Raw genomic sequence first — 13,666 nt, 5'->3', positions numbered from 1 at the left:
CATACCCAGCCAGCGCTAATCAAGCTCCCGCGGGACAAACAGCTTGCTCTGCAGGCGGGGGTGCAGTCACTTCTTTGGAGTCAGTCACACCCCTTAAGGCGCCTCATGCACTTCCTGGGGAAGATGGTTGCAGCTATGGAGGCAGTGCCGTTCGCGCAATTCCATCTACGGCCACTCCAATGGGACATTCTTCGCAAATGGGACAAGAGTTCGGCTTCCCTCGACAAGAACATCTCTTTCACTTGCAGCCAAAACATCACTTCAGTGGTGGCTCCTACCCACATCTCTGTCTCGGGGAAAATCCTTCCTCCCTCCAACCTGGGCCGTGGTCACCACGGACGCGAGCCTGTCAGGTTGGGGAGCGGTTTTTCTCCACCACAGGGCTCAAGGAACCTGGACTCCAATAGAATCGTCCCTTCAGATCAATATTCTGGAGAGAAGGGCAGTATATCTAGCCCTATTGGCTTTCCATCGGTGGCTGGAGGGCAGGCAGATCCGAATCCAGTCGGACAACACCACTGCCGTCGCCTACATCAATCACCAAGGCGGCACTCGCAGTCGTCAAGCCTTCCAGGAAGTCGGGCGGATTCTGCAGTGGGTGGAAGTCACAGGCTCCACCATCTCCGCAGTTCACATCCCGGGCGTGGAAAACTGGGAAGCAGATTTTCTCAGTCGTCAGGGCATGGACGCGTGGGAATGGTCTCTTCACCCAGACGTGTTTCGAGAGATCTGTCGCCGCTGGGGAACGCCGGACGTCGATCTCATGGCGTCACGACACAACAACAAGGTCCCGGCCTTCATGGCACGGTCTCAGGATCACAGAGCTCTGGCAGCGGACGCTCTGGTCCAAGATTGGTCGCAGTTTCGACTGCCATATGTGTTTCCCCCTCTGGCAATGCTGCCCAGAGTACTACGCAAGATCCGGTCCGACTGCCGTCGCGCCATTCTCGTCGCTCCAGACTGGCCGAGGCGGTCGTGGTACCCGGATCTGTGGCATCTCACGGTGGGTCAACCGTGGGCGCTTCCAGACCGCCCAGACTTGCTGTCACAAGGGCCGTTTTTCCATCTGAATTCTGTGGCCCTCAACCTGACTGTGTGGCCATTGAGTCCTGGCTCCTAGCGTCTTCAGGGTTATCTCAGGATGTCATTGCCACCATGAGACAAGCCAGGAAGCCAACGTCCGCCAAAATCTATTACAGGTCTTGGCAAATCTTGTTATCCTGGTGCTCTGATAACTGTTTTCCTCCATGGCCGTTTGCTTTACCCACATTTCTTTCATTCCTACAAGCTGGAATGGACAAGGGTTTGTCCCTCGGCTCTCTCAAGGGCCAAGTGTCGGCGCTCTCCGTGTTTTTTCAAAAGCGTCTAGCCAGGCTTCCGCAGGTCCGCACGTTCCTGCAGGGGGTTTGCCACATGGTCCCACCTTACAAACGTCCGTTGGAACCTTGGGATCTTAACAGGGTTCTGACGGCTCTTCAAAAGCCGCCTTTTGAGCCGCTGCGAGATGTCTCTCTCTCCCGTCTTTCTCAGAAGGTGGCCTTCCTGGTGGCAGTCACATCACTTCGGAGAGTGTCTGAGCTTGCAGCGCTGTCATGCAAAGCCCCCTTCCTGGTTTTCCATCAGGATAAGGTGGTTCTGCGTCCTGTCCCGGAATTTCTCCCTAAGGTGGTATCCCCCTTTCATCTCAATCAGGATATCTCTTTGCCTTCCTTTTGCCCTACTCCAATTCACCAGTGTGAAAAGGATTTGCACTCTTTGGATCTAGTGAGAGCACTCCGGTTCTACGTGTCTCGCACGGCGCCCCTGCGCCGTTCAGATGCGCTCTTTGTCCTTGTCGCTGGCCAGCGTAAGGGCTCTCAGGCCTCCAAGTCAACCTTGGCTCTGTGGATCAAGGAACCGATTCTCGAGGCCTACCGTTCTTCTGGGCTTCCACTTCCTTCAGGGTTGAAAGCCCATTCTACCAGAGCCGTGGGTGCGTCCTGGGCATTGCGGCACCGGGCAACGGCTCAGCAGGTGTGTCAGGCAGCTACGTGGTCTAGTCTGCACACTTTCACGAAGCACTATCAAGTGCATACCTATGGTTCGGCAGACGCCAGTCTAGGTAGGCGAGTCCTCCAGGCGGCGGTTGCCCACCTGTAAGAGGGGGCCGTTTTTCGGCTCCTTTTATCGAGGTATTCTTTTACCCACCCAGGGACTGCTCTTGGACGTCCCAATTGTCTGGGTCTCCCAATGGAGCGACAAAGAAGAAGGGAATTTTGTTTACTTACCGTAAATTCCTTTTCTTCTAGCTCCTATTGGGAGACCCAGCACCCGCCCCTATTCCCTTCGGGCTGTTGTTCTTTTGTGTACACATGTTGTTCATGTTGAATTGTTCTTTGGTTCATGGTCTTCAGTTCTCCGAACATCCTTCGGATTGAATTTACCCTAGACCAATTTATAAGTTTTCTCCTTCCTGCTTTTGCACTAAAACTGAGGAGCCCGTGATGCACGGGAGGGTGTATAGGCAGAGGGGAGGGGTTACACTTTTTAAAGTGTAATACTTTGTGTGGCCTCCGGAGGCAGAAGCTATACACCCAATTGTCTGGGTCTCCCAATAGGAGCTAGAAGAAAAGGAATTTACGGTAAGTAAACAAAATTCCCTTTTTTTGTGAAACATTTTGTAAGGTTAATGTGTGGTTTTTTTTTTTTTTTTTACCTGGTCCCTACATGGGACATTCACTTTTCTTTGTCGCTCCATTGGGAGACCCAGACAATTGGGTGTATAGGCTATGCCTCCGGAGGCCACACAAAGTATTACACTAAAAGTGTAAAGCCCCTCCCCTTCTGCCTATACACCCCCCGTGCTCCCACGGGCTTCTCAGTTTTTATGCTTTGTGCGAAGGAGGCAGACATGCACACATAGCTCCACTGCTTAGTCAGCAGCAGCTGCTGACTATGTCGGATGGAAGAAAAGAGGGCCCATACAGGGCCCCCAGCATGCTCCCTTCTCACCCCACTCTTGTCGGCGGTGTTGTTAAGGTTGAGGTATCCATTGCGGGTACGGAGGCAGGAGCCCACATGCTGTTTTCCTTCCTTATCCCCTTTAGGGCTCTGGGCGAAGTGGGATCCTATCGGTCTCCAGGCACATGAGACCGTGCTCCATCCACAGCTCCTGAGGACTCTGCTGGATAAGGAGCCGAGTATCGTCAGGGACATGGCCCTGCTACTTTGAGGTACTCTGTGTCCCCGTGGGGACCGCGCACAGAAACACTCCAGCATTGCTGGGTGTGTAAGTGCGCCGGGGACCGCGGCGCTGACCGCACTTGTGCCATCACACGCTGCAGCGTGGCTGGGTGTGTAGTGTATTGGGGACTACCGCGCTGACCGCCGCTGCCATTGTTATACATGCGGCGCGGCTGGGACTGTTAGTGCGCCGGGGACATCCGCGCCGACCGCGCTTATACGGCGGCCGCGCTTATAACTATAGTCCCCGGCTTCTGCGGCCTAGTCTCATTCTCTTCCCGCCCCCAGGCCTGCCAGTCAGGGGAAGGGCGGGACGCTGCACAGGACGGCAGCACTGAGGGCTGGAGCATGCTTTGCATACTCCACCCCCCTCACTGTGCACAGTGGGGCACCAGATTCCCGCACTTTCCAGGGCACGCCCACGGCCCCCTCCTCTCCTCAGGACGCCGGCAGCCATTCCTATTAGCTTTTCGGACGCTGGAGAGAGAGACAGGCTCAGGGAGACCCAGGCAGGGCTTCTGGTGACCACACAACCGCTTTGAGCGGTGCGGTAAGCAGCACCTCAGGTGCTGGCCCCACTTGTGCAGAGGTGTATTTATAGATTATATGATTATAGGCTATAATTTACACTGTATGGTGCACGGTTGATTTTGGCTATATACCCTCCTGCATTGCTCAGGGGAGACTACAGCATGGCGTCCACAAGAAGCAAGGGTGCCAAAACACAGGATTACTATGCTGCCTGCGCCGCATGTACGGCTATACTACCGGCAGGTTCCACTGACCCTCATTGTGTGCAATGCTCGGCCCCTGTGGCACTTATTCAGCCGGAGCCTCTGCTAAGGGTGGCCCAGGGGGAACCACCTGCTAACACTGTCCAGGTGACAGGGACGGAGTTTGCAGTTTTTACTAAAAGACTTTCTGAGACTATGGTTAAGATACTAGAAGCCTTGCAGTCCAGACCGGTATCTCAGACCATGGGCACTGTGGAATCATTGCCCCCTGGTCCCCCTCAGTTGGAACAGCAATGTCCTCCAGGGGTGTCTCATAGCTCCCAGGGTGAGGTCTCTGACACGGACCGCAGCCCCAGACCACCTAAGCGGGGTCGCTGGGAAAGGCCCTTGACATCATCACATTGTTCAGGGTCTCAGAGGGAGGACTCTCTGTATGATGAAGCGGAGGTAGCAGATCAGGATTCTGATCCTGAGGCCGCTCTCAACCTTGATACGCCTGATGGGGACGCCATAGTGAATGATCTTATCGCGTCCATCAATCAAATGTTGGATATTTCCCCCGCAGCTCCTCCTGTAGAGGAGTCAGCTTCTCAGCAGGAGAAATTCCGTTTCAGGTTCCCCAAGCGTACAATGAGTATGTTTCTGGACCACTCTGACTTCAGAGAGGCAGTCCAGAAACACCGAGCTTGTCCAGATAAGCGTTTTTCCAAGCGCCTTAAGGATACACGTTATCCCTTCCCCCCTGATGTGGTCAAGGGCTGGACTCAGTGTCCCAAGGTGGATCCTCCAATCTCCAGACTGGCGGCTAGATCCATAGTTGCAGTTGAAGATGGGGCTTCACTCAAGGATGCCACTGACAGACAGATGGAGCTCTGGTTGAAATCCATCTATGAAGCTATCGGCGCGTCTTTTGCTCCAGCATTCGCAGCCGTATGGGCACTCCAAGCTATCTCAGCGGGTCAAGCGCAAATTGACGCACTCACACGTACGTCTGCGCCGCAAGTGGCGTCCATAACCTCTCAAACGTCGGCATTTGCGTCCTACGCTATTAATGCTATCCTGGACTCTGCGAGCCGTACGGCGGTTGCAGCCGACAATTCGGTGGCAATACGCAGGGCGTTGTGGCTACGGGAATGGAAGGCAGATTCGGCTTCCAAAAAGTGCTTAACCGGTTTGCCAATTTCTGGCGACCGTTTGTTTGGCGAGAGATTGGATGAAATCATCAAACAATCCAAGGGAAAGGAAACATCCTTACCCCAGGCCAAACCAAACATACCCCAACAGAGGAGGGGACAGTCGAGGTTTCGGTCCTTTCGGGGTGCGGGCAGGTCCCAATTCTCCTCGTCCAAAAGGCCTCAGAAGGATCAGAGGAACTCCGATTCATGGCGGTCTAAGGCACGCCCAAAAAAGACCGCCGGAGGTGCCGCTACCAAGGCGGCTTCCTCATGACTTACGGCCTCCTCACACCGCATCCTCGGTCGGTGGCAGGCTCTCCCGCTTTTGCGACACCTGGCTGCCACAGGTAAAAGACCGTTGGGTGAGAGACATTCTGTCTCACGGTTACAGGATAGAGTTCAGCTCTCGTCCTCCGACTCGATTCTTCAGAACATCTCCGCCGCCCGAGCGAGCCGATGCTCTTCTGCAGGCGGTGGGCACTCTGAAGGCGGAAGGAGTGGTGGTCCCTGTTCCTCTTCAGCAACAGGGTCACGGTTTTTACTCCAACCTGTTTGTGGTTCCAAAGAAGGACGGGTCTTTCCGTCCTGTCCTGGACCTGAAACTTCTCAACAAACACGTAAAGACCAGGCGGTTCCGGATGGAATCCCTCCGCTCCGTCATCGCCTCAATGTCCCAAGGAGATTTCCTTGCATCGATCGATATCAAAGATGCTTATCTCCACGTACCGATTGCTCCAGAGCATCAGCGCTTCCTGCGCTTCGCCATAGGACACGAACACCTTCAGTTCGTGGCACTGCCGTTCGGCCTGGCGACAGCCCCACGGGTTTTCACCAAGGTCATGGCTACAGTAGTTGCGGTCCTCCACTCTCAGGGTCACTCGGTGATCCCTTACTTAGACGATCTGCTGGTCAAGGCACCCTCTCAAGAGGCATGCCAACACAGCCTCAACGCTACTCTGGAGACTCTCCAGAGTTTCGGGTGGATCATCAATTTCCCAAAGTCAAATCTGACACCGGCCCAATCACTAACATATCTTGGCATGGAGTTTCATACTCTAGCAGCGATAGTGAAGCTTCCGCTGAACAAACAGCGTTCACTACAGACAGGGGTGCAATCCCTCCTGCAAGGCCAGTCTCACCCCCTGAGGCGCCTCATGCACTTCCTAGGGAAGATGGTAGCAGCAATGGAGGCAGTTCCTTTTGCGCAGTTTCACCTGCGTCCTCTTCAATGGGACATCCTACGCAAATGGGACAGGAAGCCGACGTCCCTCGACAGGAACGTCTCTCTCTCAGGCAACCAAAGCTTCCCTTCGGTGGTGGCTTCTTCCCACTTCATTATCGAAGGGGAAATCTTTCCTACCCCCATCCTGGGCGGTGGTCACGACGGACGCGAGTCTGTCAGGGTGGGGAGCAGTTTTTCTCCACCACCTGGCCCAGGGTACGTGGACTCAGCAAGAGTCCTCACTTCAGATCAATGTTCTGGAGATCAGGGCAGTGTATCTTGCCCTAAAAGCGTTCCAGCAGTGGCTGGAAGGCAAGCAGATCCGAATTCAGTCGGACAACTCCACAGCGGTGGCTTACATCAACCACCAAGGGGGAACACGCAGTCGGCAAGCCTTCCAGGAAGTCCGGCGGATTTTGAGGTGGGTGGAAGCCACGGCCTCCACCATATCCGCAGTCCACATCCCGGGCGTAGAAAACTGGGAAGCAGACTTTCTCAGCCGCCAGGGCATGGACGCAGGAGAATGGTCCCTTCACCCGGACGTGTTTCAGGAGATCTGTTGCCGCGGGGGGATGCCGGACGTCGACCTAATGGCGTCCCGGCACAACAACAAGGTCACGGCATTCATGGCACGATCTCACGATCACAGAGCTCTGGCGGCAGACGCCTTAGTTCAGGATTGATCGCAGTTTCAACTCCCTTATGTGTTTCCTCCGTTGGCACTGTTGCCCAGAGTGTTACGCAAGATCAGGGCCGACTGCTGCCGCGCCATCCTCGTCGCCCCAGACTGGCCGAGGAGGTCGTGGTACCCGGATCTGTGGCATCTCACGGTCGGCCAACCGTGGGCACTACCAGACCGACCAGACCTACTGTCTCAAGGGCCGTTTTTCCATCTGAATTCTGCGGCCCTCAACCTGACTGTGTGGCCATTGAGTCCTGGATCTTAGCGTCTTCTGGATTATCTCAAGAGGTCATTGCCACTATGAGACAGGCTAGGAAACCAACTTCCGCCAAGATCTACCACAGGACGTGGAAAATATTCCTGTCGTGGTGCTCTGCTCAGGGTTTTTCTCCCTGGCCATTTGCCTTGCCCATTTTTCTGTCCTTTCTTCAATCCGGATTGGAAAAGGGATTGTCACTCGGCTCCCTTAAGGGACAAGTCTCGGCGCTCTCTGTGTTTTTTTCAGAAGCGCCTGGCCAGACTTCCGCAGGTACGCACGTTCCTGCAGGGGGTTTGTCACATCGTCCCTCCTTACAAGCGTCCGTTAGAACCCTGGGATCTGAACAGGGTGCTGATGGTTCTTCAGAAACCACCGTTCGAGCCAATGAGGGATATTCCTCTCTCACGCCTTTCGCAGAAAGTGGTTTTCCTGGTAGCAGTCGCTTCACTTCGGAGAGTGTCTGAGCTAGCAGCGTTGTCATGCAAAGCCCCTTTCCTGGTTTTTCACCAGGACAAGGTGGTTCTGCGTCCGGTTCCGGAATTTATCCCGAAGGTGGTATCCCCCTTTCATCTCAATCAGGATATCTCCTTACCCTCTTTTTGTCCTCATCCAGTTCACCAATGTGAAAAGGATTTGCACTTGTTAGATCTGGTGAGAGCACTCAGATTCTACATTTCTCGTACGGTGCCTCTGCGCCGCTCGGATGCACTCTTTGTCCTTGTCGCTGGCCAGCGTAAAGGGACACAAGCTTCCAAATCAACCCTGGCTCGGTGGATCAAGGAACCAATTCTCGAAGCTTATCGTTCCTCGGGGCTTCCGGTTCCCTCAGGGCTGAAGGCCCATTCTACCAGGGCTGTGGGAGCGTCCTGGGCCTTGCGGCACCAGGCTACGGCTCAGCAGGTGTGTCAGGCAGCTACCTGGTCGAGCCTGCAAACTTTCACGAAACACTATCAGGTCCATACCTATGCTTCGGCAGATGCCAGCCTAGGTAGGCGAGTCCTTCAGGCGGCGGTTGCACACCTGTAGGACGGAGCCGTTACGGCTCTATTATGAGGTATTATTTACCCACCCAGGGACTGCTTTTGGACGTCCCAATTGTCTGGGTCTCCCAATGGAGCGACAAAGAAGGGAATTTTGTTTACTTACCGTAAATTCCTTTTCTTCTAGCTCCAATTGGGAGACCCAGAACCCGCCCCTGTTTTTTTGTGTACACATGTTGTTCATGTTGAATGGTTTCAGTTCTCCGATATTCCTTCGGATTGAATTTACTTTAAACCAGTTTATAATTTTTTCCTCCTTCTTGCTTTTGCACCAAAACTGAGAAGCCCGTGGGAGCACGGGGGGTGTATAGGCAGAAGGGGATGGGCTTTACACTTTTAGTGTAATACTTTGTGTGGCCTCCGGAGGCATAGCCTATACACCCAATTGTCTGGGTCTCCCAATTGGAGCTAGAAGAAAAGGAATTTACGGTAAGTAAACAAAATTCCCTTCTTCCTTGTCTCATCGCAGGAATAATGCAATTCCATGCAGCAGCACAGCAATGCATACAGGCAGTGTCAGGCTGCAGGCTGAGTTTCACAGGCCACCGTACATAGCAGACCAGGAGGTCAGTGTGTGACCTCCTGTTGCCATGACAACCCTCAGGTCCTGAGTGATCGTGTCACAGGGGACCCGGGAGAGGTAAGAGAAGCAGCTCTCTGTACCTCTGAAACTTCTAAGTGCTGTGATCACTATTGATCGCTGCACATAAACGATCACAATCAGATCCTGGTGATGTCTCTGGGCAGAACGTTTGTTTTGCACCGGAAACCCCGTAATGGCAGCATGCAGGGGATCACGATCCTCTCCTGACTGCAGACCGTTGATAAATGTCAGCTCTGCACAAATCCCGCAGAAGCCGACATTTAAGCTGGTTTCAGACGTCAGTGTTTAATCAGGTACAAGTCACACGCATGGTTATGGTCATACGTGTCACACCTGTGTTTGCATACGTGTGACAGGTACCGGAGAAAACGCGGGTCTGTGAAATAAAAAATTTCCATATTTGCCTGCTTTCTTCGGCTCTGCTGCCTCCCGCTCCTGACCCCGCTCATTATATTCATTGATTATTCACCGCACTCGGAACCTGGAAGCCGGAACATCGCGGGGACAGTGCTGGATACAGCACCGCCGAGGAGGACATCGCGGGGACAGGTGAGTATTTTGCAAGCACAGTGATATCCAGGAGGTCATTGGAGTTCCCAATGAACTCTGATGACATCCTGATTGATCCCCGCACTACAGCTTCACAGGTTCATCAGAGCTTATTGGGAACTGTGATGAGTCCCCCATGCTGTCAATGCGATGCTCTGGCTTCCAGTATGTATGTATGTGTGTGTGTATAATATATATATATATATATATATATATATATGTGTGTGTGCGTATACATATACACATACACACTAACTAAACTCTCTGCTGTATACTCACCCAGCGATGCGGTCCCCTTCACTGAAGTTTCCGTGGCTGCTCCTGCTTCCAGCTCCACAGGGCAGTGAATATTCAGTGAGTATAATGAGCGGGGGTCAGGAGCGGGAGGCAGCACCGCTGGATACAGGTGAATATAGAAAATCTTTTTATTCACAAGGCACATGTTTTCTCCGGTTCGTGTCACACGGATCACATCAGTGTGCGATCTGTTTGACACCCGTGCTGCCGGAGAAAAAAAACGGACGTGTGCATGCGGGGCCACGCACGGGTCTGAAACCAGCCTTATTTACAGTCGGTGGTCCTGCAGCGGTTAAAAAAACTAGATTACTTCTAGTTTGTCAGGTTTTTAAAGGGAGTCGGTCAGTAGGATCGAACCTTCTAAACCGTTTAGAAGCACAACATCCGATTTCTTTGGATAAATATTCGCCTTTGAGTAATTTTTAGTGTAATAGTTGTATGAATCGCTCTGATGACTTGGTCCTTGATCTCCTTTGTTTCCTCCAGGGATCCCAGAAACGCATTTTATCGACACCCGAGAATCCACAATCCAAGCGCGTTCCAACCCGGAGCCCCCATCTGCTCTTCTCTCCAGCTGCCTTCTCACCCAGGTAGATCCTCTTGAGTGTGGTGTTTTTTGTTTTTGTTTTTTTTTTTTTTTTTTTTGGGGAAATCCAGTGCTTTTTGACTTTTCATAGGTTGTTGTAAAGAAACCTGTGCCAAAAAAGTTTGTACCCAGCACTGTATAAGATGGTTAACTTTTATTTAATGCTCGTATATAAAAAAAAAACCCAAAGTTAACTGTTTTATACAGTGCAGGTGTAGATTTTTTTTTTTTTTTTTTTTTTATCTGTTGCTGCAAATTTTTACTATATTTTCTAGAATATTGTAAGATAGGGCTGTCGGACAATATTCTTGGTAAAGTGTTTAAGCTCCCAAACAGCTGCTTGTACATTAAAAAAAAAAAAAATAAAAAATCGGATGAAAATTGGATCCTGGATATTTCTCAGCAAAATATAATGTATATATGTGCGATTAAAAAAAAAACAAACAACCTGATAGTTTTCTGCCTATGCACAGTGCACGCAGCTGCCAATCAGTGGTGGATAAAAAGTTATAAAATAGATATAGAAGTGCAGCACTCCTGTTCTCTATGGTGCCTGGGTAGGGTCCATCTCCGTATCAAAATATTCCAAAAATCCAGCACTCAATATGATTTGAAATGAAATGAGTTCTTTATTTGAACAAGCAATTTGTGTATTCAAAATTAACATTTCGGTCGATTGACCTTCATCAGGTATTACACAAAGCTCGTAATATGGTGTAAGCAAGCTGTTAGTCGAGATAGAAAACTGCCTCTCCGGGTCCATGGTGCATATGTCATATGCACCACGGACCCGTAGGGGCAGTTTTCTATCTAGACTGACAGCTTATTTACACCATATCTCGAGCTTTCTGTAATACCTGATGAAGGTCAAATCGACCGAAACGTTAATAATTTTGGATAAAAAGTTATGCCATTGTGACAAATATTGCAGGAGATCATGATGCATCTTTCCTTTATGGGGGTTTGTTGGTAATTAACAATTTTGTAGTGACATTTTAATACATTTGAAAACATTTAATCCTTATTGGAATGCACCGGAATTCTGTCCCAATTTGTGCAAAGAAGAATAAAAAGTCCTAAAAGCCCTGGTTTGCTTGACACAACTGATTTTAAATTTTGGAGCAAAGCATTTGTGTAATCTAAACCCAGACAAAAGGGGGAGTAAAGTAAGATGAGCGCCGAGTTTAGGATTCGGCATGATACATTTTTAGAGCATGTACAATGCGCCAAATGTACTTTTTTTTTTTTTTTTATGGTTAAATTATTCGGTTCCACAGACCCGCTCCCATCTGCCCAGTTCAATAGTTACAACTGCCAATGTGTATACATGATAACATCAAATTGTCAATTTATGCATGTATTTCCAGGAGGAGCAACAGAGGTAAGGCATAATGCAGGTTTGTTTAAAGGAAAAAGAAAATCCGAATTGTTAATTGTTAAATTCAATTATTTATTAAATGGGAAGAAGATGAGACAAATGGCAGATGGTACACAATATAGCGGGCATAGTGAAGATGCGTGAATTTAAGGTGGCAGAATTTTGTGCTGTTTTCTAGGCATATGAGACCCATTTCTAATTTCCCTTTTCTACATCAGTGCCACCCCGTCACAGAAGTACAGCTCTCGCTCCAACCGGGGTGAAGTGGTGACCTCTTTCGGAGACGTACAAGGAACCTCATGGAGTGGTGGAAGTGGCAAATATACTAAAGTAGAACCCATAACCCTACAAGAGGAGGAGTCCCTGACTAAATCCTACAAGTACATGTTTCAGAAGATGATGGATATCCGAGAAGGTAAGTATTAAAATGTCGCAGTTCAAAGAAAGTTATTGATGAAGTTACTTTCCTATGATGCAAACTATTCATCTAATAGCCATGATGTCCGCATACATGAATGAAATGACTAGACAAAAAGCCAACACTAAGGCTTTAGTCTCTCCCATACAACCCTGCAACTGGAGGGAAACACTATGAATCCAAATAAAAATCTATAACCAGCCATTAATATGTATCCGAATAACAATACATTGAATACATACATTATGACGCCTCCAAATAGTATAATCTAAAATTTACACCTTTTGCCCCTGATGAAGCCACATCTTCAGTGGCGAAACGCATGATGCTTTCACTCCCATCGCTCCCTTTTATTAATTTCTCAATAGTTTTCCACAACGTTTTCTGTCTGGGTCCTTTAACAATTTTCTTGACTGTGCTGGTTGTAACTTATTTTTTTATTTCTTGATTCACTTGTATCTCTATAGAATATTATACTATTTGGATAAGTCATATAATTTGTGTATCTAATGTATTGTTAGTCTGATACATATTACTGGCTGGTTTATAGATTTTTAGTTATTTTATTTGAATTTCCGTTCTGATTTGTATTTGGTTCCCTCCAGAAACGGTTGTATGGGGATATTAAACACTTATTGTTGGCTATTTGTCTAGTCATTTCATTCATAGATTTTGTTTCTTTGGCACGAATAACATTACATTGAATACACAAATTATGACATCTCTATATATAGTACCTTTTCCCCTGATGAAGCTACATCTTTAGTGGCGAAACGCTTTTTTTGTTTTTTTTTTTTTCACCTCATCTCTCCCTTTTATTAATTTCTCTATAGTTTTTCCACAGCATTTTCCATCTGGGTCATTTACCACTGCTTGTTGTGTCTTTATTTTATTTCTTGATTCACTTGTATCTCTATTTTAATATTATACTATATGGATATGTCATATAATGTGTATCCGATGTATTGTTGTTCGGATACATATATACTAGCTGGTTTATAGATTTTTTTTTTTATTTATTATTTGGCTTTTCATTTTGGTTCATAGTTGGTTCCCTCCAGAAACAGGGTTATGGAGGAGACTAAACCCGTATTGTTCGCTTTTTGTCTAGTCCTTTTATTCATGGATTTTAATTTTGTTTGGCTTACGTTTCAATTAACATTATGACCTACCAATACATTCGATATACTATTTGGATATGTCATACAATTTGTGTAATATTCAATAAAGATCCAAATGAAAGTGAATCAAGAAATGAAAAATAAGTAACATACTACCAGCACAGTCAGGAAAACTGGTAAATGACCCAGATGGAAAATATTGTGGAAAACTATAGAGAAATTAATAAAAGGTAGCAATGGGAGTTAAAGCATCATGTGTTTCGCCACTAAAATTTGGCTTTATCAGGGGGAAAAAAAGTGCAACTTTTAGATTATACTATTTGGATATGTCATAATTTATGTATCCAATGTATTGTTGTTCGGATACATATTAATGGCT

General features: G+C 48.8%; 1 protein-coding gene across 2 annotated transcripts in view; it reads left to right on the top strand.

Annotated features, from left to right (window-relative positions):
* The window catches only part of POLA2 (DNA polymerase alpha 2, accessory subunit), a 180,176-nt gene that overhangs the window by 27,921 nt on the left and 138,589 nt on the right, over positions 1-13,666 (top strand). For both annotated transcript variants that reach the window (XM_075326171.1, XM_075326172.1), the window contains exons 6-7: positions 10,271-10,374; positions 11,967-12,163. In XM_075326171.1, coding sequence (XP_075182286.1) covers positions 10,271-10,374; positions 11,967-12,163 — 301 coding nt within the window. The remainder of the gene's footprint in view (positions 1-10,270; positions 10,375-11,966; positions 12,164-13,666) is intronic.

This window comes from Anomaloglossus baeobatrachus, chromosome 10, assembly GCF_048569485.1.
Source record: "Anomaloglossus baeobatrachus isolate aAnoBae1 chromosome 10, aAnoBae1.hap1, whole genome shotgun sequence".
Classification (NCBI taxonomy): domain Eukaryota; kingdom Metazoa; phylum Chordata; class Amphibia; order Anura; family Aromobatidae; genus Anomaloglossus; species Anomaloglossus baeobatrachus.
This window is presented reverse-complemented; position numbering and strand designations above follow the sequence as displayed.